This window comes from Gekko japonicus, unplaced genomic scaffold (assembly GCF_001447785.1).
Source record: "Gekko japonicus isolate JY-2015 unplaced genomic scaffold, Gekko_japonicus_V1.1 scaffold459, whole genome shotgun sequence".
Taxonomy (NCBI): domain Eukaryota; kingdom Metazoa; phylum Chordata; class Lepidosauria; order Squamata; family Gekkonidae; genus Gekko; species Gekko japonicus.
Window position 1 is genome coordinate 502,741 of NW_015173137.1, and position 26,404 is coordinate 529,144.

At 48.4% G+C, this 26,404-nt stretch overlaps 1 protein-coding gene across 1 annotated transcript in view; it reads left to right on the forward strand.

Moving 5' to 3' along the window:
- AGAP2 (ArfGAP with GTPase domain, ankyrin repeat and PH domain 2) overlaps positions 1–26,404 on the forward strand; it is a 165,678-nt gene that overhangs the window by 120,206 nt on the left and 19,068 nt on the right. Inside the window, exons 2-11 of the mRNA XM_015422213.1 lie at positions 7,601–7,659; positions 8,440–8,527; positions 8,846–8,931; positions 10,179–10,320; positions 15,880–16,014; positions 18,960–19,057; positions 21,203–21,355; positions 22,822–22,908; positions 23,013–23,117; positions 24,485–24,644. Of these exons, the coding sequence (XP_015277699.1) occupies positions 7,601–7,659; positions 8,440–8,527; positions 8,846–8,931; positions 10,179–10,320; positions 15,880–16,014; positions 18,960–19,057; positions 21,203–21,355; positions 22,822–22,908; positions 23,013–23,117; positions 24,485–24,644 (1,113 nt within the window). The remainder of the gene's footprint in view (positions 1–7,600; positions 7,660–8,439; positions 8,528–8,845; positions 8,932–10,178; positions 10,321–15,879; positions 16,015–18,959; positions 19,058–21,202; positions 21,356–22,821; positions 22,909–23,012; positions 23,118–24,484; positions 24,645–26,404) is intronic.

Consider the following 26,404-nt stretch of genomic DNA (forward strand, 5'->3'; position numbering starts at 1 on the left):
TTCCCTTCATTCCATGAGGAAAATTGGGGGGGGCTCCCCCCCCCCCGGCCTTCATTTCTCTTAAGTAAAGTAGTTTGAGTGGACTGCCTCACTAAACCTTTAAAGAAAGAGTCACCACTGCTCTGCCTCTCTTTTACCCTCTTCCTCAGAATATTTAGGGTATTTTTACACAACATGCAATGTGATGTCGTTGTGCTGCGTGTTTTTTTCTGCCTCTTCCATGCTAACAGCTACTGATTTGAAGTGGGGCGGGCAAATGCACAGCGCCACGAGTTCGTCTCATGCATCACATGAAATTGGAAAGAGACGTGGCGCAGTGCAGTGAGGGTTCCAATTCTATTTCGATCCTGAAAGACCCCTGTTAAAAAGTCCTTTTTTTATCAGTCCTAAGCACATTGCAGTATAAAGGCAAAATGCAATGGCACTTCAGAGATCATTTGAACAGTCCTGGTATTAGACATTTTTGCAAGGGCAATTCAAGAAGATTAATATTATTTCTGTCATTCTGGTTCACAGGAGTACCTTCTCATGTTTCCCTCACTTCCGGGATGATTGTTTGATGAATTGACATTGAGGACAACCCCAAGTTCACTGTGATGAACAAAGGGAAGGGAGAAACAGGCCTTGTTCTGGTAGTGTAGGATTAAAGCTAATGGTTCCTTTCCACCAAACAAGACAACTTCTATCCATGAAGTTGTTTTACACTGAGCCAGACTGTAGGTCAGTATTGTACGCTCTGATGGGCAGCAGCTCTCCAGGGTCTCAGGTGGTGGTCTTTTGTGTCACCTGCTGCTTTATCCTTTCAACTGGGGATGCTAGTGTGCAAAGCTGACTGTCAGTGGCTGTCTCTGGTCCCAGGTAAAGGTCTGGAGATGCTGTGGACTGAATGTGGAATCTTCTGCAAAGAAGATGCTGTACCACTGAGCCACCACTCAATTTCTTGCACTTGAGGAAAGGCTACTCTGGAAGATTCCTCACATGGCAGAAGGAAACCTTTGAGTCCAAACCATTCACATTTTATTTATTTATTTTATTTATTAGTATTTTTACCCCGCCCTCCCCGCGGTGAACCCAGCACAGCCCTGCTGCTTGCTCTGCTCAGTATTTCTTCTCCCTCTTCCCTTTTAAGTCCTGCTCAGCCATCGAAATTAAAGCATCTCGGAGCTTACTGTTTGTGTGAACATGATACGAGGCTCACTTTGCATGTTACTTTCTTTGCCTCAAGGGTTAATAACTGCATTGGAGAGAACATCTGCACAGCAACATGTGAATGACAGATCAAGTATCTGTTTCACCCTTGCGTTCATCTTGATAGTTGCAGCCGAAGTCACCAGAAATGGAATGCCAGAGAAATGGCAACAACTGGATGCAGGTGGCTTGGCATGGGGCAAATGCCACAGAACATTTTGCCCTGAATTTGGGGGAGGGGATGAGGATGATAGATAACTGATAACTTACGCTATTGTGTAAGGGGCAAAGAGAGGAAAATTCAGCCTGTGGTAGATTTTCTGACAAATTTCTGTGCCTGTTGTCAGGTTGGAATTCAACAAGTGCAGCTTTCCTTTTCGCTGCACATCCATTCTGGGAACTGTTGTACCTGTTGAATCTCAAGGCACTGTAGCCCTGCCAGGGGAAAAAAAAAAAGGTGCAGGCTGTTGATATAAGGAAATCGACTGGCTATTGGGTGCTAGTTTGGGCTAGTCAAATGGGGAGTGCCATCATGGCGTCAAAATGGCAATAGCAAGGATGCCCTTTTTGGCTCTCTATCAGAGGATCAGCAGGGGGGCTGCTCTCCTTGTCCCCTTTTCCTTTCTGGTTACCTTGGTGACGTGCAGGGTGCTGTTGCTAAGCAACAGTTCCATAGTAACACACATACACATGGAGGAGGCGTTAGCTGTGCTTTTGTGCCTGGTTCTGCGTGTTTGTCTTTGATTCTCAGGTGAGCAAGGCAAGGGCCCTTCCGTCAGGTAGACTGTAAGCTGGAACTCAGGTTCGAATATGAGGGACTTGCTGCCAGGGGGAGAAATAAAAGACAGCAATAAACATCTCCCTTCCCCAGGACATGGAGAACATCTGGCTTGGGTGACAGGCAGAGCTAATTTGCTCTGTACAAGCAGGGGTACCCACTGAATGGAGAAATCTAAATGTGAGCTAGCTTCTTACATGGGGTCTGTTTCTGTGATCACAGTGACTTGGGAAAGGACAGCCAGAATCCTAGGCTTTAGTTAGAATGCTGATAATATACGCGCTGGGGAGTATTAGGAAATCTAAATTGACTTCAGCCCCCCTGCTAAGTTTATGGCTTTAATCCAGATCCGCTAGGCCATGTAGGAAATTGGGGAGCTGTATTCTGCAGAGCTGGGTTTAGAATGTCACTGTCAGGGGGGAGAGTTTTGCCCAGGTTGTGTGAATTTCCCACAGCTTCCTACTTCTCATTCATCAATGCCCTCCCCCCCCATCTCTCACGGAGGCTGATTTCTCTCCCAGTCTGCACAGCTGCCGATGGTTTTTCTGTGGGCCCTTTCAGACTCAGAGAGGAATCTTGTGCCAGTTTTCTATTACTCTTTCATGCCACAGTTTATCCATGCAGCATGTTAACTAAGAGTTAACCACGTGCATCTGAGCATGTAATGAGTGCGCCTTTGTGTCTCTCCTCCTCCAAGGCAACCATAAACATCCTGTATGGGCCTGTGATTAAGGGCCAGACTAAATGTTCACACAGATACCCCACAGTCACACACCAGCTATGGGAATGGCTGTTTAAAAGTAAAGCAGAGCCTGTTTGGCTTCAGAACGCCATTCAGAGGGGGGGCCATCTGCCTCCCCCCCAACTGTTTTCCGTGCTGAAACTCAGAGGGGGGGCCATCTGCCTCCCCCCCCCCAACTGTTTTCCGTGCTGAAACAGTGCTGGAGGGGTAGATATTTCCCCATTTTTGCTGTTCCACGTGGAGTATCCTGTGAAGAGAAGAAGAGATTGGGTTTATAGCCCACCCTTCCCTCAGAGTCTCAGAGCGGCTTACAATCTCCTTTCCCTTCCCCTCCTCACAGCAGACACCCTGTGAGGTAGGTGGGGCTGAGAGAGCTCTTTCAAGAACAGCCCTTGAGAGAACAGCTCTGAGAGAACTTGTGACTGACCCAAGGTCACACCAGTAGCTGCATGTGGAGGAGTGGGGAATCAAACCCAGTCCTCCCAGATTAGAGTCCGCGCTCCTAACCACTACACCAAACTGTGCTTGTAGAACAGCAAAAACAGGGAAATAACTTCCCCTCCAGCACTGTTTCAGTGTGGAAAATGGGGGAAGTGGGGAGGCAGAAGCCCCTCCCCTGCCCATAGTGGTGTTCCAAGTCCAAGTAAGCTCTGCTTTATTTTTTAATAGCCATTCCTCACAGCTGCTGTGTGGCTGCAGGGAACTCCGGTTCCCCAGACCCAGTTCAAAAATACAAAAGTCTGTTTTGGCTCTACGGAAAAAGGCTTTCGGGTCATGGGCATTCATATCAGAAGAATACTGGGGGTGTCACTGATTGGAACAGAAGGCCTCCTAAGGTGAGATTGAACACCAAAGGGATAGGTGGAGTTCCAGTCACAATGTTGTACTCTTACCCAGTTGTGCATGCAATTATCACTTATAAGCCAGTCTTCTTTTTAACATCCTGCCAAGGGAACAGTTTCACTGCTCTTCTGCTTCCTTGGGTTTTGGTTGAGGCGCTGGACACAGACTAAATTTTCCAGTGGCAGAATGGAATCTTCCTGCCTCCCCCCTCCCACTGCAGCTCACTGATCGCCACAAAATGCCAATCCTGCGGGGTAGGGGATTCTGAAGAATGACACGAGGGGAAGTCTGCAGTGGGAAGGGGGAATTGGTGTCAATTGCCAATTTAGTCTGGATCCAGCCCCAGGAATGGAAGTGTACTGTAAACTCTGCTCACGGCTAGGGCAAGATGTTAAGAAAGGTCTGGATTACCAAGTGGAAACTATGTGTTACATTATCACTAACGCTGAAATGAATTTGGCCCCCTCCCCAAAAAATCCTCATCTGGCAAAAGCTTACTGTCAAATATGTTGCCACTATTCCCCATATGTTCCCCAACGAGCACTACGGTCCGGGACTAAACATCTCCTGGTGGTTACAGGTCCCAAAGAGGCCAGATTAGTGGCGACCAGGGCTAGGGCTTTTTCGGTGGCGGCTCCTACCTGGTGGAATGAGCTCCCAGAGGAGATCCGGGCCCTGCGGGACCTTGCACAGTTCCGCAGGGCCTGCAAGACGGAGCTCTTCCGCCAGGCGTTTGAGTAGGAGCCGCCACGACTGTTACCATCTGTCTACGACTATTACTATGGTATCTGTCCTAGCCCTTATTACCAACTCACCGTGAGTGCAAAAATGGTGGTACTGTGTGGAGCTGTGGCCACGAAGGATACCATCCTGATGACGTCATCGGTTCCCTTGTTAGTTGCTGTGGAGAGCACTTATGTTGCACAATGTTTTTAATATGCAGTTTTAATGTTTTATGTATTGGGCATTGGCCCCATCTGTACGCCGCCCTGAGCCCGTTCGTGGGGAGGGCGGGTTATACATTTAAATAAATAAATAAATAATAAATATTCCCTGATCACTTGCTGGGTGTTTACCGAATATTTGATATCTGTATTAGACATCCTGTAATTTCTAACAGTGTTGGATAGATGACAAAGATATTTAGGATCCAGGATCTTCATACGATGCAGCCACCTTGTTGAAACTAATCAGCCCCTGGTGTGGTTAGTGCCTGGATGGGTAATCCTTCCTGGGAATCCCACCTACAACCCCTTAGAATGCCGTGATGGAAAAAGGTAGCCCATAAATGAAACGAATAGTGTTGAATAGCATTTAATAGTATGCTAAATGCCATAGCATTTAGTATCTGATGACATTTAACGGATTACATGATAGATTGGCATGCAATAATATTTAGTATTTGATAGCTGACATTCAGTGGTATTACTCAACTTGCAAATAAACCTCCACATGTACAAACCGAGTTTGGAATCTAAAATGTCCTGTTCAGAATGTGAATGCCAGAAATGCAGATACTGAGGAATTCCAAGTACTTGTAAGTCCCCCCCCCCTTGGGCGGGGGGGGGGGGGGGGGCTTGTCAAATTTTGAGAGCAGCGGGCACCACCATGGAGTTTCTGCCAGAGGAGGTGGGACCAATCACAAGATGGCAGCCATGGAGGCAATAACAAAATGTTGGGAGGTCCCAAGCCAGGCATCCTCCTATGATGGGGTGAATGATACCTGAAAGGGGGGCTCCCTGCAGGCCCAAAGGTGAGGCAGAGGTGAAGAAAGAGATTTCTGCATGCTCAGGGGCACTCAGAGTATTCCAACACATTGAAAACCATTTGTAGAGCTTTCTTCTGTCCCCGTTAACTTATCCATCTGTTTGTTTCCTTCTCCATTAATGTCCTTCCATTCCCTCCCATTTTCCCACATAGTCTGTGAGTTGGATCTAGACTAAATTTTCCACAAATGGAATGGGAGGAGTGTATTCCCCCTTCCCCCCCGCAGACCCTTGATTTGCCTCTCATGCTGTTCCTGAGGGTCCCTTCCCCCCCCCCCAAGAGTAGCATTTTGGAGACATCACTGGGTAGCAGTGAGAGGGGAAAGGTCAAAAAGTTCAGTTCCACTAGCAGAAATGCTTTGTGTGAGCGGAATATTATCCCAACCCATTGCTTCTCCATCTCCCCACTGCACCCTCTTTTGCTATGCCATGATTAGCACCCGGGTGCCTTAGAACTTGGGACTATTCCTTTCAGCCCAGTGCAAGCCTGGCACCTAAAACCTTGTTTGCTAGAATGCCCAGGGATATCAAATATTCCAGTCCAGTCTCCATAAGCTTTCCCAGGGAGTCGGCGAGGACACCTGCTTCCTAACCCCGCTACCTCCGTCCTAGCTCATGTTTGCCCGGAACTGGTTTTTTATGCCATGATCGATGCCTTCTCTGCCAGTCTGGCACTTGCCTTGGGACCCTGGAAGCACATTGTGGTTTGCGTGCATGAGTTGCAGCTGCATCCTCTGTGTGTTCCCCTTCCCCGGAAGTGGCACAAAGCGCTGACTGTTGTGCGTGGGAAAGCCGAAGGGCTAAAGGGACTTCTCTCCGGAGAGCAGCTGATGATACGTGATGGGGAGGACCGCTTCACTGCCTGCCTTCTCTGGCTTTTGTTTTTAAGCTGTGGCCACACCGCTGCTTCCTGTCCTGAGACACGGTGGCCTGCCAGAATGTGCGTGCCGATCTAAGAGGGGGAACTTTCCTCAGATCTAATCTGATGAGAACAACTGGAAGTATGGGCCACATTCAGGTGTCACAACAGAATCCCGTTTGTTCACACGGGCTGTCATGACCCTGGGCCTATGGTGGTGTGGCCTACAGGGAACCTGTATTGGAGTAGCTTATCAGGGCCTACATTTCCCAGGTCCCCCATGGACCCTGTGATTGGGTAATGGGATTTGGAGGGGAAACTGCCCCAGCAGAGGAGTGGTGACTGGGGAGGAGGAATCAAAGGCCTTGCCCAAAGTGGGAGGGGGTTCTCTCTCAGGGAGCAGGGCTGGTGGAAGCTGCTGCAGAAAGAGGGATCCTTCATCCAAAAGGGGGTGAGTCACTCTGAGACCAGGTACCTAGAGAAGGCTTGGACAGTGTGGTCAGACGCCTTAGTATTTATTATTTTGCTGGTTTACCTACCTTTACTGTGCTCATTTTTCCTACATGTTTTGAACTGCAGTTGTTGTTAAATCTCTTTAATAAAACTAGTTTGTTACTCTGCCTGGGTCCTCACACCTCATTCGGTCACTTGTAAGGGGAAACCTGCAGGAACAGAGCATATAAAAGGGGTAGGGTGGGTGCTCTGGGCCCTCCCAAGAAGACCCATACCAGGGCGGTGGCAGCCATTAGAGAACCTTTGTAGCCGCTGCCCAAGACACGGGCATGAGCACAACTTGGTTCTCATACTCCTGCACTGCCTCCTGTCTCCCTGCCCCCCTCCCCAAGGGGTGGAATGTGACTGAAGGCTTTCTGCTTTGCAACACTTCCAGTCGAAGCTTCAGTTTGCCATGATGCCTGAATGGAAATTGCCCGAGTGAACTGGAGTTTCTTTCCTTGTGACCAATGGGATGTTAAACTGGGATTAAAAGCCCATTGTGGGAAGAAAACCAATTCTAGTTTGCCCCACGGGTCTGTGTTTGGATATCATCACCAACTGAAGTTTGACCGAAGGTTCCCCAAACCAGGAAAGCTTCAAGCGTGCTCCAGATGTATGGTAGAAGGAAGGGTGGGAAGCATAAAAAGAAGCCTGCCCGTCGCAAACTTGCTTGTTGAGACTTCTGAATGCTGCCATAATGGCTAAAAGTGAGAGCGCTGCAGTAGACAGAAGTCCCCAGCTAAAATCTTACCTCCTCAGACTACTGTGGCTTAGCAGTAAGCAAACTAGCTCAGTTTCCCCCATCAACACTGTGAAGATAATCTCACAGGGCTGTTCTGAAGCACTCTGAACACTTGGAATATGCTATATAAAAGCTAACTATTGTAGTTCTGTGATTATTGTTAATCTGACTTGCTTTCTTTCCTCAGAAGCCGTTGCAAACAGCCAGGAATGGACCCTCGGCCGCTCCATCCCCGAGCTCCGACTGGTAGGTGTCTGTAGCTTACAAATGTACCAACCGGTGTTCTGCCCAGAAAATACACGTTCCCCTTGCAACATCGCACATTTGCATGATATCACCAAGGTGGTTTCATGCGATTAATTCACATGAGTGGCTTTATGTTGGATAATGCCTAAAAAGGTAAAGGTAAAGGTTCCCTTGCTCGAAAGCCAGTTGAGTCCGACTCTAGGGTTGTGGTGCTCATCTCCGTTTCAAAGCTGAAGAGCCAGCGCTGTCTGAAGACGTTTCTGTGGTCATGTGGCCGGCATGACTAAACACCAAGGCGCACGGAACGCTGTTACCTTCCCACTGAAGTGGTACCTATTTATCTACTTGCAATTTCTTGCTTTCGAACTGCTAGGTTGGCAGGAGCTGGAACTAGAGACGGGAGCCCACTCCATCATGCGGCAACCTGGGTCTCGAACTGCTGAACTACTGACCTTCCACAGCCTGCAGTTCAGCTTAGTACAAAACAGCCTTGTAAATACTGTGGGTTCTGAGAGGGCCTGAGGCTCTGAACTGTGGTTGGGTAACAGTTCTGTCCCCTTCCCGTAGTCCTTCCTATCTTCCTAGTTACCACCTCGTTAACTGGGCTTTCTCAGGAGTTTCTGTCTCACCGCAAGTGCCTTGTAGTGATCATGGAGATAGTGGACAATGTTTTGAGGTGAAATGTGGAACTCTGAGGGCACCTGAAGTGTCCAGAGAGGCACAGACCATGCCTTGTCTAGCAATCACCCTGTAATGATCTTTCTTCTCCATCTTCTTCAGGGTGTTCTTGGGACTGTCAAGAGTGGGAAATCGGCGCTTGTTCATCGTTACCTGACTGGCTCCTACTTGGGCCTGGAACCGGCTGAGGGTGAGTTGTCTTCCTTTCCCTGCCCCCAGAATGGACCTCCCTTTCTGCCCCCTCCCTCACCACCTGTACACACCTTTCCTGGAAAGTCAGCCTTTCTCCATTTCTCACCACGTTTGGGAAAGGAGAAGTGACAAAGGAGAGCAGACAGGCAAATAGGAAAGGTTGCCTCGCGGTACGGAGACCCCCCCCTCACCTCACCTCACCTCACCTCCCACGTCTCAGATGATCCTTCTGCACCACTGCCGTCCCCACCTTCCCCCCCCATCACAGCCACCTCCTCACTGCTTTCTCCTCTCCTCTCCTGTTTTTCCCCCCCAGGGGGCCAGTTCAAGAAGGAAGTGGTGGTGGATGGGCAGAGCCATCTGTTGCTGATTCGTGAGGAAGCAGGGCCTCCGGATGCCAAGGTGATGCTCTCTTGTCGATCGGGAGGGTGCAGCAGGCAAACCACCCCGTCCCTTTAGCATTTTGGATGGTCGCTGTTGTACAGCTCATGCTGCCTTTTGAGTTACAGTGCATATTTACACTATGGAGAGACAGTCCCTCTTCCCAGGGAACTCTGGGGATTGCAGTTCTGATGGGAGTGGGAGCAGGGTTGTAGGCCCTGCCCCCTTTCTCTGCCCTAATCAGAAATCATCCCTCCCTATCCTGTATGCCACTGTATTGTTACGCTATGATACCATAATAATTTTGAGTGACACTGAGTGTTTAAGAGTTGGCTAAGATACTTATTTCTATGCTCCCATTTTCATTTATTTTTATTTTTTTTACTGCCTGCTACTTCTTTACTTTATTCTATTTATAATGGAGTCTGTCCTGGGCAGCCAGCAGAGAGGTTCTGGTTTCTTTTCTTTGGAATACAGACAATATCACCCACCCAGTGAGCAGCCAAGCTGCTATCTATTTCCAGAAATGCAGGCCTTGGCTCCCTCTCAAAAGATGTTTGCACAGCTCACAGGGCCTTACTGCATGCTACGGTTTCCCTGGGAAACTGTCAAGTAGCCATACCACCTAACCTGCAAACCCCGGTGGGGCAAATAGTGCTCCCCAAGGCTATTCAGGTTGGGGAAACAGCATGGGGGGGGATCTAAACCATTTTCCCCAGGGTGCCACACTCATCTGAATCAAGGCCCTGCACGCCTGGGAAGCGCGGGGCTCCCAAAAGGTGTGTGCGACTCGAAGGATCATACCCAGGGAAGATGTTTTGTATAGTTAGGCCCACATGTGATGAGACTCGGGCCTCCGGAATTTTGGTGGTGTTGGGCTAACCCTGGCCAGGGATCTCTAACAGACGGTGAAAGTGTTGGATCCCAACAATAACGGAAAAGGGGAACGGGTTAGTTTTTGCCAATTCCCACTTCCACTGCATACCTCTGATTTACCCTCATGCTGTTCCTGTGCGGCCCACTGTCCCCCAAACAGCAGCATTTTGGACAGATCAATGAGTGGCAGCCGGTGGGGGAAAGCAGGGAAGTTCCGTTCTGCTACCAGAAGCAGCTGCTGAAAAAAACAAACAAACATTGATGTGGGTGAAGAGTCTCCTAGACCGGAGTAAGGACAACATCCTCTCGTGTTCCTGGTTCCATCCTAAATGTATATAAACACCCTCACCAGAGAGAGCATCTCTTGTTGACCGCTTTTCCTTCCCTTGCAGTTTGCCAATTGGGCAGATGCTGTGATCTTTGTCTTCAGCCTGGAGAATGAGGCCAGTTTCCAGGAGCTGTCACAGTATTATGGGCTCCTTACCACCTACCGGGCAGTCTCTGACATGGCTCTTGCACTTGTGGGCACACAGGGTGAGTGGCGTAAAGGAGACATTATTCTGGGGACCATAGGGGGGCAGGTACCAGGACCCTTAACACAAGGGAGCTCTAGAAGGGGGAGCTGTGTATTATAATTCCACATCACCCGGTACCAAAAGAGAACAGATTTTTATTAGAGTATAGGGAAGGCCTGGACTGGGTCCTCCTAGAACATAATCAGCCACTGCCTGTAACAACCATAACAAGTAAAACTAATGCAAAGGCTTTTTCCCTATGGGATCATGTTAAAATAACTATATAAAACAATAAGGGAATGTTCCTAAATTCACAGCTCCCCATGATATAACACTGGGCAAAAACTTTCAGTCAAAGGCTCTACATAGGCGTTACCTTCCCCTGAGTCTTAATGAGCCTTACAGTTAACCAGGGCTATTTTGGGGCAGGAATGCACAGGAACGGAGTTCCGGCTGGCTCCCAAGTTGGCCATGCCCAGCAGGAACTCATTAGCATAATAGGCCACACCCAACAGCAGAAACTCATTAGGATTGGCTACATTAGGGGTGTGTGGCCTAACATGCAAAGGAGTTCCTGCTACAAAAAAGCCCTGGGTTTTGACAACAAACAAGGTAAACAGAATAAGAAGCAAAAGGTGGGTGTGGCTGGATGACCACACTTCTGGTAAAATGGGGGTGCAGCCTAATGTGCTAATGAGGTGTGCTGTCAGGGGTGTGGCCTAATATGCTAATGAGTTCCTGCTGTTGGGTGTGGCCTATTATGCTAATGACTTCCTGCTGGGCTTTTTCTACAAAAAGAGCCCTGCAGTTAACTGTTGTTTTACACTCAGAGTGAAAAAGGATTTAAAAAAAGGATAGCTTTTTTCAGGGGGAAAGAGGTACCTTTTCATAACATATCTGTGTTTGAGTTGGGGATTCTGAGCTCTGTTGCCTTTAAGACAACTTACAAAAACCTGAAAATAATATTGCCCGTCTCTGATAATCTTTATATCTAACTAGGAAAAAGGCCCGTTGTGGAAATAAATACAACGGCCTCTAGAAAGAGGCTCTGGGCGGGTGCCCCGGCCTTGAACACTCAGTGTCAATTTGCTGTGGCGACCTCAGCAGGGTATAATGACACTGAGTCCACCATTTTCTCCAGAGGAACTGATCTCTGCTACCTAAAGAACAGTTGTAATTTTGAGTGATCTCCAGCCCTCACCTGGAGATTGGCAACGATCGTTCCCTAGAAGGGATTGGGGAATAGTTGGTTTGGAGGGTGGAGTCTATGGCTTTGTACCAGTCCGAGGTCCCATGCCTCCTGAAACCTCACCCACACCAGGCTCCATCCCTCATATTTCCAGGAATTTCCCACCTGGAGTTGACAACCCGATCTCCTTCCCAGCCAATCATCAACCTACCTTTATTTTCCCTTCACTCTTCACCTTTCCACACCCCCCCCCACACCTGCAGCCTCTCCTGTGCTCTGAAGCCCTGACTGCTACATCACATTGGCTGTCATACGGGGGCCACCTCAGCAACATATAAGGATACAGACTCCACCATTTTCTCCAGGGGAACTGATCTCTGCCATCTGTAAAGCAGTTGTAATTCTGAGTGATCTCCAGCCCTCACCTGGAGATTGGACACATTTTACCTCAGAACAGCAAACTGTTTAGAATGTTAGAGGCAACAGCCAATCAAATCGCATATGCAAACGACCTCTGTGTTCTGAGGCAAAGGCCAATGAGGCTGCATATGCAAATAACCTCTGTGTTCTGACTGGCTATGGGGGGAAGAGGAACAGCAAAATGTTTAGAATGTTGGAGGCAGGATTCAGGCAAAGCAGCCAGTGGATAGGGAGACCCTCTGAATGACAGATCAGAGAGCGAACTGATTTTGGAGCGTGTGGAATGTTCTAGAGAAGTGCCACCACCATTCGGCTATTATTTATAAGGGAGATAGCCAAGGTGTGGCCCCTTGTGTATTCAAATAAATACACAATGGGGCCAGCACTGGAGAGGGGTTTGAATACTCTGTGATCAATATGTAACGTTGCAGTGCTTCAGTTCTGTAACAACAAAGCTGGATTCTGTGCACCTACAAATTTCTGGGCATTTATTTTGTATAATGTTTTCTGCTTAGCATGGAGAGAGCCACAAATAACACCCACCAAGTAAAGACCATCAACAATTCACAACTATATTATATTACATTCATTAAAGTACAAAGATGGGTTAGTGGTCATAACCCAGTAGAATGTATAAGCACATATCCAACAGATTGCTCATGACAAAAAGAGCATGTTCAAAATCAACAGACCATTGGTCCATCATGTCAGTATTGTCTATTCTGACTGGTGGCTGCTCTCCAGGATCTCAGGTGGAGGTCTTTCCCATTGCCTACTTCCTGATCCTTTTAACTGGAGATGCTGGGGATTGAACCAGGGACCTTCTGCATGCCAGGCAGGTGCTCTGTCACTGAGCCATGACCCTTCCCTGTTATGCAAGATGCTAAATTTCTGCCCCTCTTTAACCACTGGAAATCTTGCTCAGCCCGTCTGTGGCTTTTGAGTTTCCATCAGCTTTCATTGCCTGCATACTTTCAAGCCTATTTTTACAATGTTAAGGGCCAGAAACTTTATTTAAAAAAACCCTTACCAATGCTAATTGCACCACTTTCACAGTGCATTCATGGAATGCATGTCCTCCAGATTGTTACACAGCTGGACTGAACCTCCTTTTGAAGCTGGGAATTCCATTGGTATTCAGGATATCTGTGGCCTCTTATTTAAACTCTTTATATCTGTCTGACCAGACACTCCAAGCGACAACTAATTGGGGGGGGGATGATCTATATCTGTTAAAAAGCTTAAACATCAAAATGCAAAAACATAAAATTAACAGCAAAGATCAAGCGATGACAGTCAGAATCAATCAAAACTGTCAGCCAGTTGAACAGAGTATCAGACAGAGATATTAGATAACCAATAATATCAGCTAAGGGTCCCCCGAGGTTCTCTTAAAATGCATCGCTTTAGCCTGGCACTAGAAAATTGTGGGGAGGGGGGTAAGAGGAATCTCCCATTGGGAAAGGAATTCAGTGATCTTCGCAGTTCTCTTGAGAAGGCCTTTTCTTAGCAATGACCCAGTGCCCTGGCATGTGCCAAATGCTGGACCAGGGGATGACTCAGGTAAGCCTCTGTTGGATCCTGTCCAAGACTCAGGGCAATGGAAAACTGATCCAACAGGGCAGGTTGCAGGGGAAGCAAAGTTAAATGCTAAGCGGTTTATTAATTGGTCATCTAGATCAAGGCGCTGATGGGAAGAATCAATGCAAAATCAAGAGGGCAGCTGAGGTCAGGAACCAGAAAAATCTGTCAAAGGGAGCGGAGAACAGCAAAGGCCGAGGCACCGTCCTGTAATAGCTCAGGCTGTGCCTACTCATAGCCCCGATGGAGGAAACTAATGTGCCAAATTTGGACAGTGCAAAGCCATTAAAAACCAACCAACCTCGGGTCTCTGATTCAGTGGCAAGTTCAGAAGGGTCAGTAAACAAGAAGAACCGTGTGGCGTATGAAACTGTTTTTCTGTGAATGAACTTGGCATGGAAATAGTTCAGACTGGGTGGAATGATGGCTAAGATCTTAGTTCAGTTCCCTAGGGGGACAAAGGGCCAAATTAGATTTAGGGGGCAATCCATACGTAATTTATTCATGTATCATTATATTCTTTTTTTTTAAGTACCTGAGGGTACACTTTTATTGTTTTTGTTAACATTATATACTACAAACATACAGACAGACAACACCCAACTACCCCCAACATCATATAACATGTAACAAGAGACTTTTATCACTTCTTCTGCTTATTAAATTTCTAAATTCATTATCTATTTTGCTAAGCTTATCTGTTCTACGTCCTCAAATTACTACATTTATCTATCAGTTGCGTTTACACGGGAATATAATGATATATGCATTTACGCAACGCAAATGTAAACGCATATATCATTATATTCCCGTGCTTTTACCTAAATCTAGTTGGGGGATGAATAAAAAAGAGCGCAGCGGTGAGAATAAGGCCATCTCCATCTCCTACCTCACCTCTCTGTGCTTTGTCTTTTGAGGCCTGTTCCTTGCAGCCTGGCTCAGGCCCAAACGAGACGTCACGTCTGCCTCATGGCCAACATGGAGACTTGAAGGAAACGATCCTGATCTGCTGCAGTCGCCCTAATCAGATTTGCTTCTGTTCCCAACCACCCCACCGGCACTGTTTTCCCAACTCAAAGTGGCCTGGTGGGCATTACTTGCCTCTTAATGGGGGGGCACACATATTCAGTGCAGATGCAGCCCTCCCGTGGGGCATATAATACCCCCTTGGGGGTATTTTGGTTTGGGAAAACCCCACGGGGGAGGTTGAAGCTGTGTTTGCCCCTGAGCTATGGTCCTGAACCTGATTGGGCCCCTGCAGCAGATCAGGATGGAGTCCCTGTGAAGAACTTGCAGCTCCCAGTCTTCATGACAGGAACCGAGTTAGAAGTAATGTCTCGTTGGGCTCTCAGTTCCTATTTTAGGAGACGTTGGGGGAGTGCAGCTTGAAACAACAGAGCTTGTGGTGGCATGGTGGGGAATAGGATTTAGCGTCTCTTGCCTTTCTGCTCCATTTTCTGTAGCTTGTTGACTGATGCACTCCCCTTCTCTGCTCACTTTACATACAAATGGGGAGATGTGAATGGATTCCTTCTTCTTAAGCTAGATTCAGGTGTGTAGCCCTGTTGGTCTGAAGCAGCAGAACAAAGTTTGAGTCCAGTGGCACCTTTAGGAACAAAGTTTTATTTAAGGTGTAAGCTTTCGTGTGCAAGCACACTTCCTCAGTGTGCTTGCACACGAAAGCTTACATCTTGAATAGAACATTGTTGGTCTTAAAGGTGCCACTGGTCAAACTTTGTTCTTCTTCTTAAACTGTTTTTTGTGGTCTGCTTCTAATTCAAAGGTTTATGAGTGCCACTGGATGCTGCTTTTACATCGTGCACGAATACTGATCATTTTTAATGGTTGTTTTGTTATTTTGTTGTATTGTTTTTACTTTGTGAGCCACCCCAAGAAGGTCTCTGGAGAGGCAGTGTCTACACTTTCGAAATAAATAAACATGAGCAAATACCATACGGAATCCATACATAATCTGTCACATCTCTGTTGACAGGGTGCAAGATTCCTTGCAATGGGGAAAAGGAAATGTTTATAAATAGTACATAGGAGAATCTGAAGACAGTTTCACAATACGTGTTATTTTGGTTGGTCTTGATAAAGGTATTTCCTTTTATTAGCTGAATAGGAGGTATTTACATGGATTTTGGTTTTGCTTTTGCTACGGACCAATATGACTACCAAAGTTTTTCATGCATACGAGGTGAGTCAGTCACCCTTATTGTAAATGGGATAATGTTCGTTTTTGCCCACAGCAGATTCTGTTGCACAGCTGGATTGCTATTGTGTTTTGTCATTTTGTTAAGAACGGACAACAATTCAGTAAACCTGTCAGGCTGGTGCACATATGTCCAGCTCAAAATGCAGAGGCTCTGTTCTGTCTCCTTACAGATAAGATCAGCGCCAGCAACCCACGTGTGATTGAGGATTCCCGAGCTCGGACTCTGTGCACTGAAATGCGCCGTTGCCTTTACTATGAGACATGCGCTACTTATGGGCTCAATGTCGACCGTGTCTTCAGTGAAGGTGAATGTCTCCCTGGGGTGTATCCTTGATTCTTTAGTGGGGGAGAGGCAGAAGCTCGGACATCTTGGCAACATACAGTGCTAAGAAGCTAAGAGAGGCTGTATTTCAGGGTGTTTTCTGACGATCAGCTCAGGCAGTCCTCCTTAGTGTATAATCCCAACATGCAGTGGACAAAGGAGGAAGAGTCTGTGTACCATCCTCTGCTGGTGCAGGTCATCGTGCATTACTGATTGATACTCACATGCACATGAGAGCCAGCTTGGTGTAGTGGTAAAGAGCAGCAGACTCTAATCTGGAGAACCAGGTTTGATTCCCCACTCCCCCACATGCAGCCAGCTCGGTGATTTTGGGCAAGCCACAGTTCTCTCAGAGCAGTTCCCTCAGAGCTCTCTCAGCCCCACCTACCTCACAGGATGTCTGTTGTGTGGAGAGGAAGGGAAAACAATTGTAACCTGCTCCGAGGCTCCTTCATGTAGTAAAGAGCAAGGTATAAAACCAACTCTTCTTCTTCTTCTTCTTCTGCACTCTTGCTCTTTTCTACTGCCAACAAGAGGGGAGAGTGTTTGATTTTAACCTGTCCCCGCTCCCTCTGCTGCAGACTTCCAATTTGCCCCTCATCCTGTTCCTTGGGTCCCCTTTCTCTCAGAAGAACGTTTTTGGAGTGATCAGTGGGCTGCGTCTGGAGGGCAGGGCAGATAAAGGAGTTCCATTCCAGTAACTCAAGTGCCTTCTGTTATCAGAAATGATTGGCAGAACGGCCATTTATATGTAACCATCACTTGTCTGTGGTAGTAATTGCAAAGGGGCTGCCGTGTCAGTCTGTTGCATGCTCCTTAAAGACTAACAAGTATTCCAGCTTAAACCTTTGTGAGTCAACACTCGCTCCACCAGATGCATTGCAGTGCATGTCCATGGGAGATACATGGACCCTTGGCGTTCTGCTCTTTGTTTCATTTTTATTGGTTTAAATTTGCTTCTTGGTTTTTTTTCCCCCTATGCTCTTTGCTGCTGTGTTTTTTGTTGCTTCTTTAGAACTCTTAAATTTATATTTTGTTGTTTTAAATGCGTTGCATTACCCTGTGGCTAGCTGGTCTGGATCTGGAGAGTCTGCAGGTGGGGTTTATGAAATAACCAAATAAAGACACAGAAATTATGGCTAGGAGGGTCCAGGGCTATTTTTGGGCAGGAACGCACAGGAACGGAGTTCCGGCTGGCTCCTGAGTCGGCCATGCCCAGCAGGAACTCATTAGCATAATAGGCCACACCCAACAGCAGACACTCATTAGGATTGGCTACATTAGGGGTGTGTGGCCTAACATGCAAAGAAGTTCCTGCTACAAAAAAAGCCCTGGGTTTTGACAACAAACAAGGTAAACAGAATAAGAAGCAAAAGGTGGGCGTGGCTGATAACCACACTTCTGGTAACATTGGGGGTGTGGCCTAATATGGTAATATGCTAATGAGTTTGTGCTATTGGGTGTGGCCTATTATGCTAATGGGTTCCTGCTGGTCTTTTTCTACAAAAAAAGCCCTGGGAGGGTACATGTGAAAAGATGTCCTCCCCTCTGTGTATGGAGTCTGTACAAACTGCCTAACCCTGACTCCTGCTGTTCTCTGGCAGTCCCATCCTGCCTATCAAGAACTGAGGCCGGTAGCCCTCACAGTTTAGACAGGGTACTGTTGGCTCCCAGACCAACTGTCATTTATGCTGGAGTGGCTGTAGTGGCAGGGATCAGCCTCTGGGTCCAGCAAACGCAGGCCTTATATAACATTTTGAGGCCATGGTGGACATCATGTCTCTGCAGGCCAGGCATGAAGGCTGTTGACATGGAAGGAGACCCTGGCTGTCTCGCGCGAAAGCATCTGGGTTTAGTCTCAAAGAGGCCAAGCCTTTCTTCCAGTATGCATCCGGAAGTGGGGTGGCCGCTTCCACGTGGGCGTGATACCATGCAGTAGGGGAGTGCGCGCAAAATAGCACAACTGCACGGATGGAGATGTTTGTATTGGTCTAACTCAGGGGTGGCCAAACTGCGACTCTTTCACACATATTGTGCGGCTCCCGGCAGAGTGGCCGAGGAAGCGAAGGGGAGGCACGTCTCCCCGATCGGTCTTCCCTTCCCCAGCCAGTGTTCCCCTCCCTGGGTAGGCTTGAGGTTGGGGGGGGGGGCAGAGAAAGAAAGCAACTTTAAATGCATTCTCAAAGCCCTGCCCACCATCCAGCTTAGGAGAAGGCGTCTCTTTAAACCCCTTTGCCAAGCCAGCCAGCCCCCGGGGGGAGGGTCTTGGAGGATGCGTTTAAAGTTATATCTGTTTTTACCCCTTCTGGCCCTCCTTCCCATCTGTTTTCTTTCTTTCCACCTCCCTTTCTCTTAGACAAAATATTATTAGTAAGCAAATAAATATCATTGGACAAATAAATATCATTATCAATAACCGGTTTTGTTCTTATTTCTGGCAGTCTCATTTCATGTTAAGCAAGTTTGGCCATCCCTGGTCTAACTGGTACCCTCCGAGCAGGGTGCTGATTGTATGGGAAAGACCCATAGAAACAACCCCTCCTGCTCCTGGAGATATGTATTTTTTTTTCCCATGCACTCCCCATGCTACAGACTCACAGCTCCTGGAAGGGGCTCCCAGCCTTGTGAATGAGGCGGTCCAAAACAGGTTCTCTCTGAGTGTGACCTGGCCATGACGGTGTTCATCTCAAAGGAGGAGGTGTGGGGGTGTGAAGGCTCAGTGCCTGTGGGACTTGCATGTCCTTGGGAGTGTAACCATGATGATCCTGTATGGGTTTGGCAGTGATACAGTCAAACCCCAGAGTTCATTTTGTACAGTTAATGACACAGGGTTGTATATGAACTGAGGTGGGTTCAGGGGCTGGAGGATCTTAGCATCCCCTTGATTTATCTGTGACTTCCTTCCTTTGTCTCTACTCCCTACTTCAGTTGCCCAGAAGATTGTGAATATGAAGAAACAGCAGCAGCTCCTAGCGTCTTGCAAATCTCTGCCAAGCACACCCAGCCACTCAGCAGTCTCCACCCCGGTAAGTGGAATCTACTCGGTCGAAGTGTAAACGGGAAAGGGGCATTAAGGGATCAGCTGACCAAGCGTTTGCCTGAGCATGTCCTTTCTGCAGTGCAGTACCTGAGCCTTCCTGGAATTATAATCCTGATGTTAAAAATTGTAATAAAGGAGTCGAGAGGCGAAGCATCTTGAAATACACCCTGATCTTGTCTTATGCCTCAAACATAACACAAATGTCCTTGATAAATGTAAATATTTCTATATCATTATTTCTTTCTTATTAACTTTCCAAAATAAAAAAATCTATTATAAAAAAAAGAAAATGGGAGGCGCTCCAGGAGCAGTGGCCTGTGCCACTGTGGGCTGTGTGTTTAATCCCTGCTGGCCCCCATGGAGAGGGACTAATTTGTGCAGTGATACAGATGCAGTGATGTGGCACGAGATAGTTGGTTTGGACCAGTGCAGGGCTTCTGTGCAGACCCCAAACCTGGCCATGACGGTGTTCATCTCAAAGAAGGAGGTGTGGGGGTGTGAAGGCTCAGTGTCCGCGGGACTTGCATGTCATTGGGAGTGTAACCACATGACCCTGTATGGGTTTGGCAGGGATACAGTCGAACCCCAGAGTTCATTTTGTACAGTTAATGACACAGGGTTGTATATGAACTGAGGTGGGTTCAGGGGCTGGAGGATCTTAGCATCCCCTTGATTTATCTGTGACTTCCTTCCTTTGTCTCTACTCCCTACTTCAGTTGCCCAGAAGATTGTGAATATGAAGAAACAGCAGCAGCTCCTAGCGTCTTGCAAATCTCTGCCAAGCACACCCAGCCACTCAGCAGTCTCCACCCCGGTAAGTGGAATCTACTCGGTCGAAGTGTAAACGGGAAAGGGGCATTAAGGGATCAGCTGACCAAGCGTTTGCCTGAGCATGTCCTTTCTGCAGTGCAGTACCTGAGCCTTCCTGGAATTATAATCCTGATGTTAAAAATTGTAATAAAGGAGTCGAGAGGCGAAGCATCTTGAAATACACCCTGATCTTGTCTTATGCCTCAAACATAACACGAATGTCCTTGATAAATGTAAATATTTCTATATCATTATTTCTTTCTTATTAACTTTCCAAAATAAAAAAATCTATTATAAAAAAAAGAAAATGGGAGGCGCTCCAGGAGCAGTGGCCTGTGCCACTGTGGGCTGTGTGTTTAATCCCTGCTGCCCCCATGGAGAGGGACTAATTTGTGCAGTGATACAGATGCAGCGATGTGGCACGAGATAGTTGGTTTGGACCAGTGCAGGGCTTCTGTGCAGACCCCACACCTGCTTTGCGCATCAGGCCTTCTGAAGCTCCTCAGCTGCCCCTGACAACAGCCACCATGGAGTGGACTCTTGTCCCCATCTCCCTCCAGTCTGGCAGTTGCCACCAACAATTTCCCCTGTCGCTTGAGAGCCAGTTTGGTGTAGTGGTTGGGAGCACGGGCTCTAATCTGGGAGAACTGGGTTTGATTCCCCACTTCTCCACATGCAGCTGCTGGTGTGGCCTTGGGTCAGTTACAAGTTCTTTCAGAGCTGTTCTCTCAAGGGTAGTTCTCGAAAGAGCTCCCTCAGCCCCACCTACCTCACAGGGTGTCTGTTGTGGGGAGGGGAAGGGAAAGGAGATTGTAAACTGCTCTGAGACTCCTTTGGGTGGTGAAAGGCAGGGTATAAATCCAATCTCCTCCTCCTCCTCCGCTGCCTCCTCCTCCACCTCTTCTTCTTCTCCTCATCGTCCTCCTCCTCCCTGAAATCACCACCACCACCACCCTGCCTGTTAGACGGCAACTGAGGCTTGTTCTCCCATGCAGCAGATGAGGTGGTTAAAAACTGCTCCCACCCTATATTACGTCAGGCTGCAGGTGAGGGGCTGTATGATTGAGTACTCTTCTGTGTGCTTAAAAAAATACATGCCCCACACATAGAAAAGTATTACCAGTTTTTTGGCTAGTTCTCTGTATACAGTGATTTCTCTCCCCCTCCCCCATTTCAGACATAGGACACACACACACCGCTTTCAGCTGCAGTCTGAGCCAGTGTGGTCCAGGAACACCTCTTGTGCTGTTGCTGTACACCAAGCCTCTATCCTTTCCTTGGGTAAGGGGGCTGGTGTGAATCTTCCTCAATTCTTTCCTAGGCAAGTAACGGCGGACACACAAGTGACTACTCCTCATCCCTGCCTTCCACACCCAACATCAGCCATCGAGAGCTGCGGGGAGAAGCCTCGGCCCTCATCGGCACACCGAGCTCTCTGCATCGTGGGACCAAACGCAGGACCAGCCTTTTCACTGTGAGTCCAATGGGAGTGCAGCGGGATTGGCAAGCGGGGAGAGGAAGCCAGGAGGGTCAGCCCAGTCCAGAAAAAAAGGCCTCTTGAATCTTCTGATCAGCAATTGTAAAGCCATTAAACAAATCACAGTCACTGCAAGGAAGCATTAGGGGCCAGCAACAGTTTGTGTCCTTTCTCTGTCTTTTTCTCCCCCCTCCCTTCCCCCCCCCCAATATCTAAGCCATAGGATCTGATGACAAGGGCAAAAGCATCTAGTACCCAGGCCTTTGTATCTTCGAGAGTTCCCAGCTTGGTATCCTCTAGAACCTAAATGGAGCATCCAGTACTGTGACAACCATGTTGGGTCAAAGCAGTGATTTTCACGCTGTGTTCCACAGAGTGATTAGAAGCTTATCAGGGGTTCTGCAATGAGGACCTCAGGAATGATGGATGAGCTTTTCAAGACCAGTGTGCTTGCCACCACTGATTTTCTCCTGCAGTGTGGAGCTGCAGGGCAGCCGGTTTCAACCCATGGGTCAGGGCTGTCGGGGGAGTCACAGATCCCCATCTGCTGGGTATTTATACTATCCGTTATTTTGCTGATTCATGCTGTTGGTGCACATGCCTGGAGAGCAAGGGTGCCGCACTTCCTGCTCCTCTTTGCATGCACAAACAGCAACATGGTGAGGCGAGGTCACTCAGTGGCAGGAAGGATTCCTTTCCCCTACTTGTCACATGTTTGCAACCCATTGGGTCCCAGGCTGCTGCCTGGGGTTTAAAAGTGGGCCTCAGGGTTGGGAAGGATTGAAGATCAGTGTTGTAGGCAATGTTCCCTCTAAGCTGTGGAGTCTTGTGAGCAAAAATTCTACTTTATGAGCTACTGGCATTAAAGTTGTGAGCGAGCGATTGGGCTGCTGCTTAAATTAATTTGCTCTGGAGCCACCCTTCCTGAGCGAAGACAAAAACCTGTGAGCCGGAGGCTAAAAAGCTGCGAGCTACCTCACACTAACTCAGCTTAGAGGAAACCCTGGTTGTAATCGTAGGAGATCTCCAGGTGCCACCTGGAGGTTGGCAGCAATGTTCCCTCTAAGCTGTGGAGTCTTGTGATCAAAAATTCTACTTTGTGAGCTAGTGGCATTAAAGTTGTGAGCGAGCGATTGGGCTGCTGCTTAAATTAATTTGCTCTGGAGCCACCCTTCCTGAGCGAAGACAAAAACCTGTGAGCCGGAGGCTAAAAAGCTGCGAGCTACCTCACACTAACTCAGCTTAGAGGGAACACTGGTTGTAGGGTGCAGTTTCAGTTCACATGAGGCTGTAAAAAAAGCCCCAACAGGCCTGGGTCTCAGGTCTAAAATTTCTCCCAGAATCCTCTGTGGCACACAGGGATTCCTCAGCTCACAAACGGTGGTGGGAATAATTTCCTGAAGAAACCACTGGCTTTTAAGGCACTGCACCATTTCAGCTTATCTCTCTGCGTCTCTTGACAGAATCGCAGGGGGAGTGACACAGAGAAACGGAGCCTGGACAGCAGAGGTGAAAACACGGGGAGTGGCCGAGCCATACCCATCAAACAGGTGACCTCATAAACTCAGAGCCATTTGTCAGTTCTGCCTCTTAAAGAAGCAAAAAGGGACAAAGCCCTGGCGTCCTTGCTCACACCTGTTGCCTCTCCCCTCAGAGTTTCCTACTGAAACGAAGCGGCAATTCTCTGAACAAGGAATGGAAGAAGAAATATGTGACCCTGTCCAGCAACGGACTTCTCTTCTACCACCCCAGCATTAACGTAAGTGCACCAAGGCCTGAGCCCTGGGAGAGATGGAAGGCATGATAAAATGACAACATCTCTGGCCCTTGCTTGTATGACAGAGAACGAGGCATTTTATTCCACTTGCCCAGATCACAAGCAGCTAGACCACAATGAGGAGTTCATCACTCCCAGCTCATCCCTCTCCTTCTCTTTCACGAAGAGGCTTTACTGTCCACTGCCACCAGCAGGCTATTAGTAGAATTGCAGCCTAACAGCCTCCATCACATAGTTCCAGGTGAGCAGCGGTGTTGGTCTAAAGCAGAACAAATTGTGAGTCCAGTGGCACCTTTAAGACCAAATAAAGTTTATTCAAGGTATGAGCTTTTGTGTGCACACACACTTCCTCAGATACATTGAAATGGAAGTTAGGCATCTGCCTATATATGTGAACTTTTAACTTCCATTTTAATAGGAGGGTTTTCCAGCTCTTCTTTAACCTTCTAGAAACTGCGGGGGAGCCCCTCCTCTTTGGAGTGTGTTAAGGGCTGTTTTCCCGCTTGAGCGTTCATGAGTTCTGAGGGGAGGCACTCTCCTTTCTCTCAGATGAATAAATAGTGGCAGCCAGTGTTCCCTCTAAGCTGAGTTAGTGTGAGCTAGCTCAAAGCTTTTTAGCCTCCGGCTCACACATTTTTGTCTCGGCTCAGGAAGGATGCCTCCAGAGCAAACTAATTTATGCAGCAGCCAGTAGCTCACAAAGCAGAATTTTTGCTCACAAGACTCCACTGCTTAGAGGGAACATTGGTGGCAGCGTGTGAATGGAGCAGTGTTTGAGACCCCAGCCCATGCCGTGTCCAAGTAAGGGGTGATTATTAAAGGGGACTGGGCTACCCTGTCTGGTGGTGTCCCTGTGAGTGAGAGAGAGGACCTGGTAGGTGAAATGGTCATGGCTCTCTCTATATATTTTAAAAGAGGCAAGTCGGGTGGCAATTCTGCGACTGCCTGACCTACCTGTAACCGCAGGTCGGTAGAGGTTGGTAGGGACTGAGCGAGTGGGAGGGATGTCATACCTTCCTTTTCCTTTGTGCCATTTTCTTGACCTGAAATGGCCCCAGGAAGCCACTTTTTGCTCTGTGCAGGAATCATGTGCGTGCTAATGAGGTATGTGTCAGGTTTCCCCAAACGGGGAGAATAGCAGCTCCCCGGGAGTCTCGACAGTCTGTTCTGCCACTTCAGAGGTCTGCAGTTTCTTTTCCCTGCTTTGTTCTCCTGAAGGTATGAATTAGGCCTCTGTGCATGGGGAGATGGAACCAGAAGTAGTGTTGATGTAAAAAGGCAGAGTAAGAAAGCCATGATCCTGTGTTTGTGGTGCCCATTCTCCTAACCCATTCTTTTTGCCCCTCCAGGATTATATCCATAGCACCCACGGCAAAGAAATGGACCTGCTCCGTACCACCGTCAAGGTGCCAGGCAAGCGTCCACCACGAGCCATCTCAGCCTGTGGCGCCTCCTCCAGCATCAATGGCTTGGTGAAGGACGTGAGCAGCGTTGGCGTGGGGGACAGCAGTAAGTAATTTGTGGGTGCAGCACCTGACCCAGCAGCATACGCCACCTCTGTAACAGCCCCCCCTTGTTTCTCCATAGTCGTATTGCACAAATCGTAAGGTTTTGTGCTATGTGGCATGTAAAAGAATGCAAAAAAATGTTTTCGCTAACTTTTCGCCTTGTGCTTGCAGTCATTGGGTAGGATCCAGACTAATACATTTAATGACAGAATGCTGGAATAAATCGACTGCATAATTGGTGGTAGCCTCCAGCACTCCATGAAATGCTGCTCCTGGGGGATAGGGGACCCAGAGGAATGAGCAGGAAGGGGGAATCGGTGGAAATCACCCATGTATTCTGAATCCAACCCATCGTGTTATCCAATCTGGTTCTAATATACCCCATGCTCTCTTCTTTTGAGCCAGTCTGGTGTAGTGGTTAAGTGCGCGGACTCTAATCTGGGAGAACGGGTTTGATTCCCCACTCCTCCACTTGCAGCTGCTGGATGACCTCGGGCAAGCCGTAGTTCTGGCACAGCTGGTCTTGAAAAAGAGCAGTTTCTGTCAGAGCTCTCTCAGCCCCACCTACCTCACAGGGTGCCTGTTGTGGGGAGGGGAAGGGAAAGGAGTTTGTGAGCCGCTCTGAGACACCTCCGGGTAGTGAAGGGTGGGGTATAAATCCAATCTCTTCTTCTTCTTCGTGGAAGAGAAGGCCTTGATGCTGTCCCTTAGCCTCAGACTCCAGAGGGGGGGGGGGTCTTACAAGAGAGTCAGTCAGGTAGACAGGCATACTGTGGGTTCCTTCCTGTTTACTCTTCTGCCTCTGTCCCTTTCATACGTGGACTGATAACTCTTTTTCCAGTTCCCTGCTAGTACAACTTTGGATGCTGTCAGGGAGGATTGATCACTTAACAGACAGGGAACCTTCCAGGCCAGTAGCCAGGATTTTTTATCTTGGGGACTCTGGGGTTGGGGGGGGGGCCTTGCCGGCCAGCCGGGCAACTCTTCTCCCTGCTTGCTGGCAGGAAAAAGACTTGGTGGCCAGCAACAGAGGCCACACAGCCACCCCTTCTCTTCCCGCACCAGCCAGCTGAGCAGAGAGGGGGTTTAAACTTTAAACCCCCTCTCTGGAGTCGCGTCACAGGGGCGGCATGAATTCTCCATTGGCTTACATAGCAGAGCACTTGTGGGGAGCACAGGATGTTATGCTCTAAGGGTGCTCCAGTCATTCCTTTCTTATCCTTAAGTAAGTTCTTCTCCAAATTCGCTTTAGTCCAGCCTTTTCGGCGAGACTGCAGTCCAAGCATATTATCACGCCATTTAGATGAGAAGGTGAATGATTCAAAAGTTCCACCCATTGGTGCCATTTTCCTCTCATCAGCCCTTTGTAGCCACTGTTTTCCCTGCTGCACCACCAGAGAGCTTTGTGGTGTGTTGGGGGGGGCTTTAAAAATGGTGACCAGAGGTCATTTCGGGGGGGAACGCAGGGGAACGCAGTTCCCCTGGGTGAGGTACGGGGGGCGGGGCACATGATGAAGCCCCGCCCCCTGCTTCCGGCCGCCCCGCTTCCAGCCCTCATTCAGCCAGGAGGAGGCAGGAGAAGAGGGAGGGTAAGTTGCTTCCTCCCCGCCTCTCCCCACCCCTGCCTGCCTGGGGCCAGGGAGGGCCTTCGCGGGGCTTCCTTGCACTCCCGCTGGCCTTGCAGGTCCACCGCCGGGCCCCTGATGTCAGGGGGTGTGGCATATGCTAATGAGTTATGCTAATGAGTTCCCCTAGCTCTTT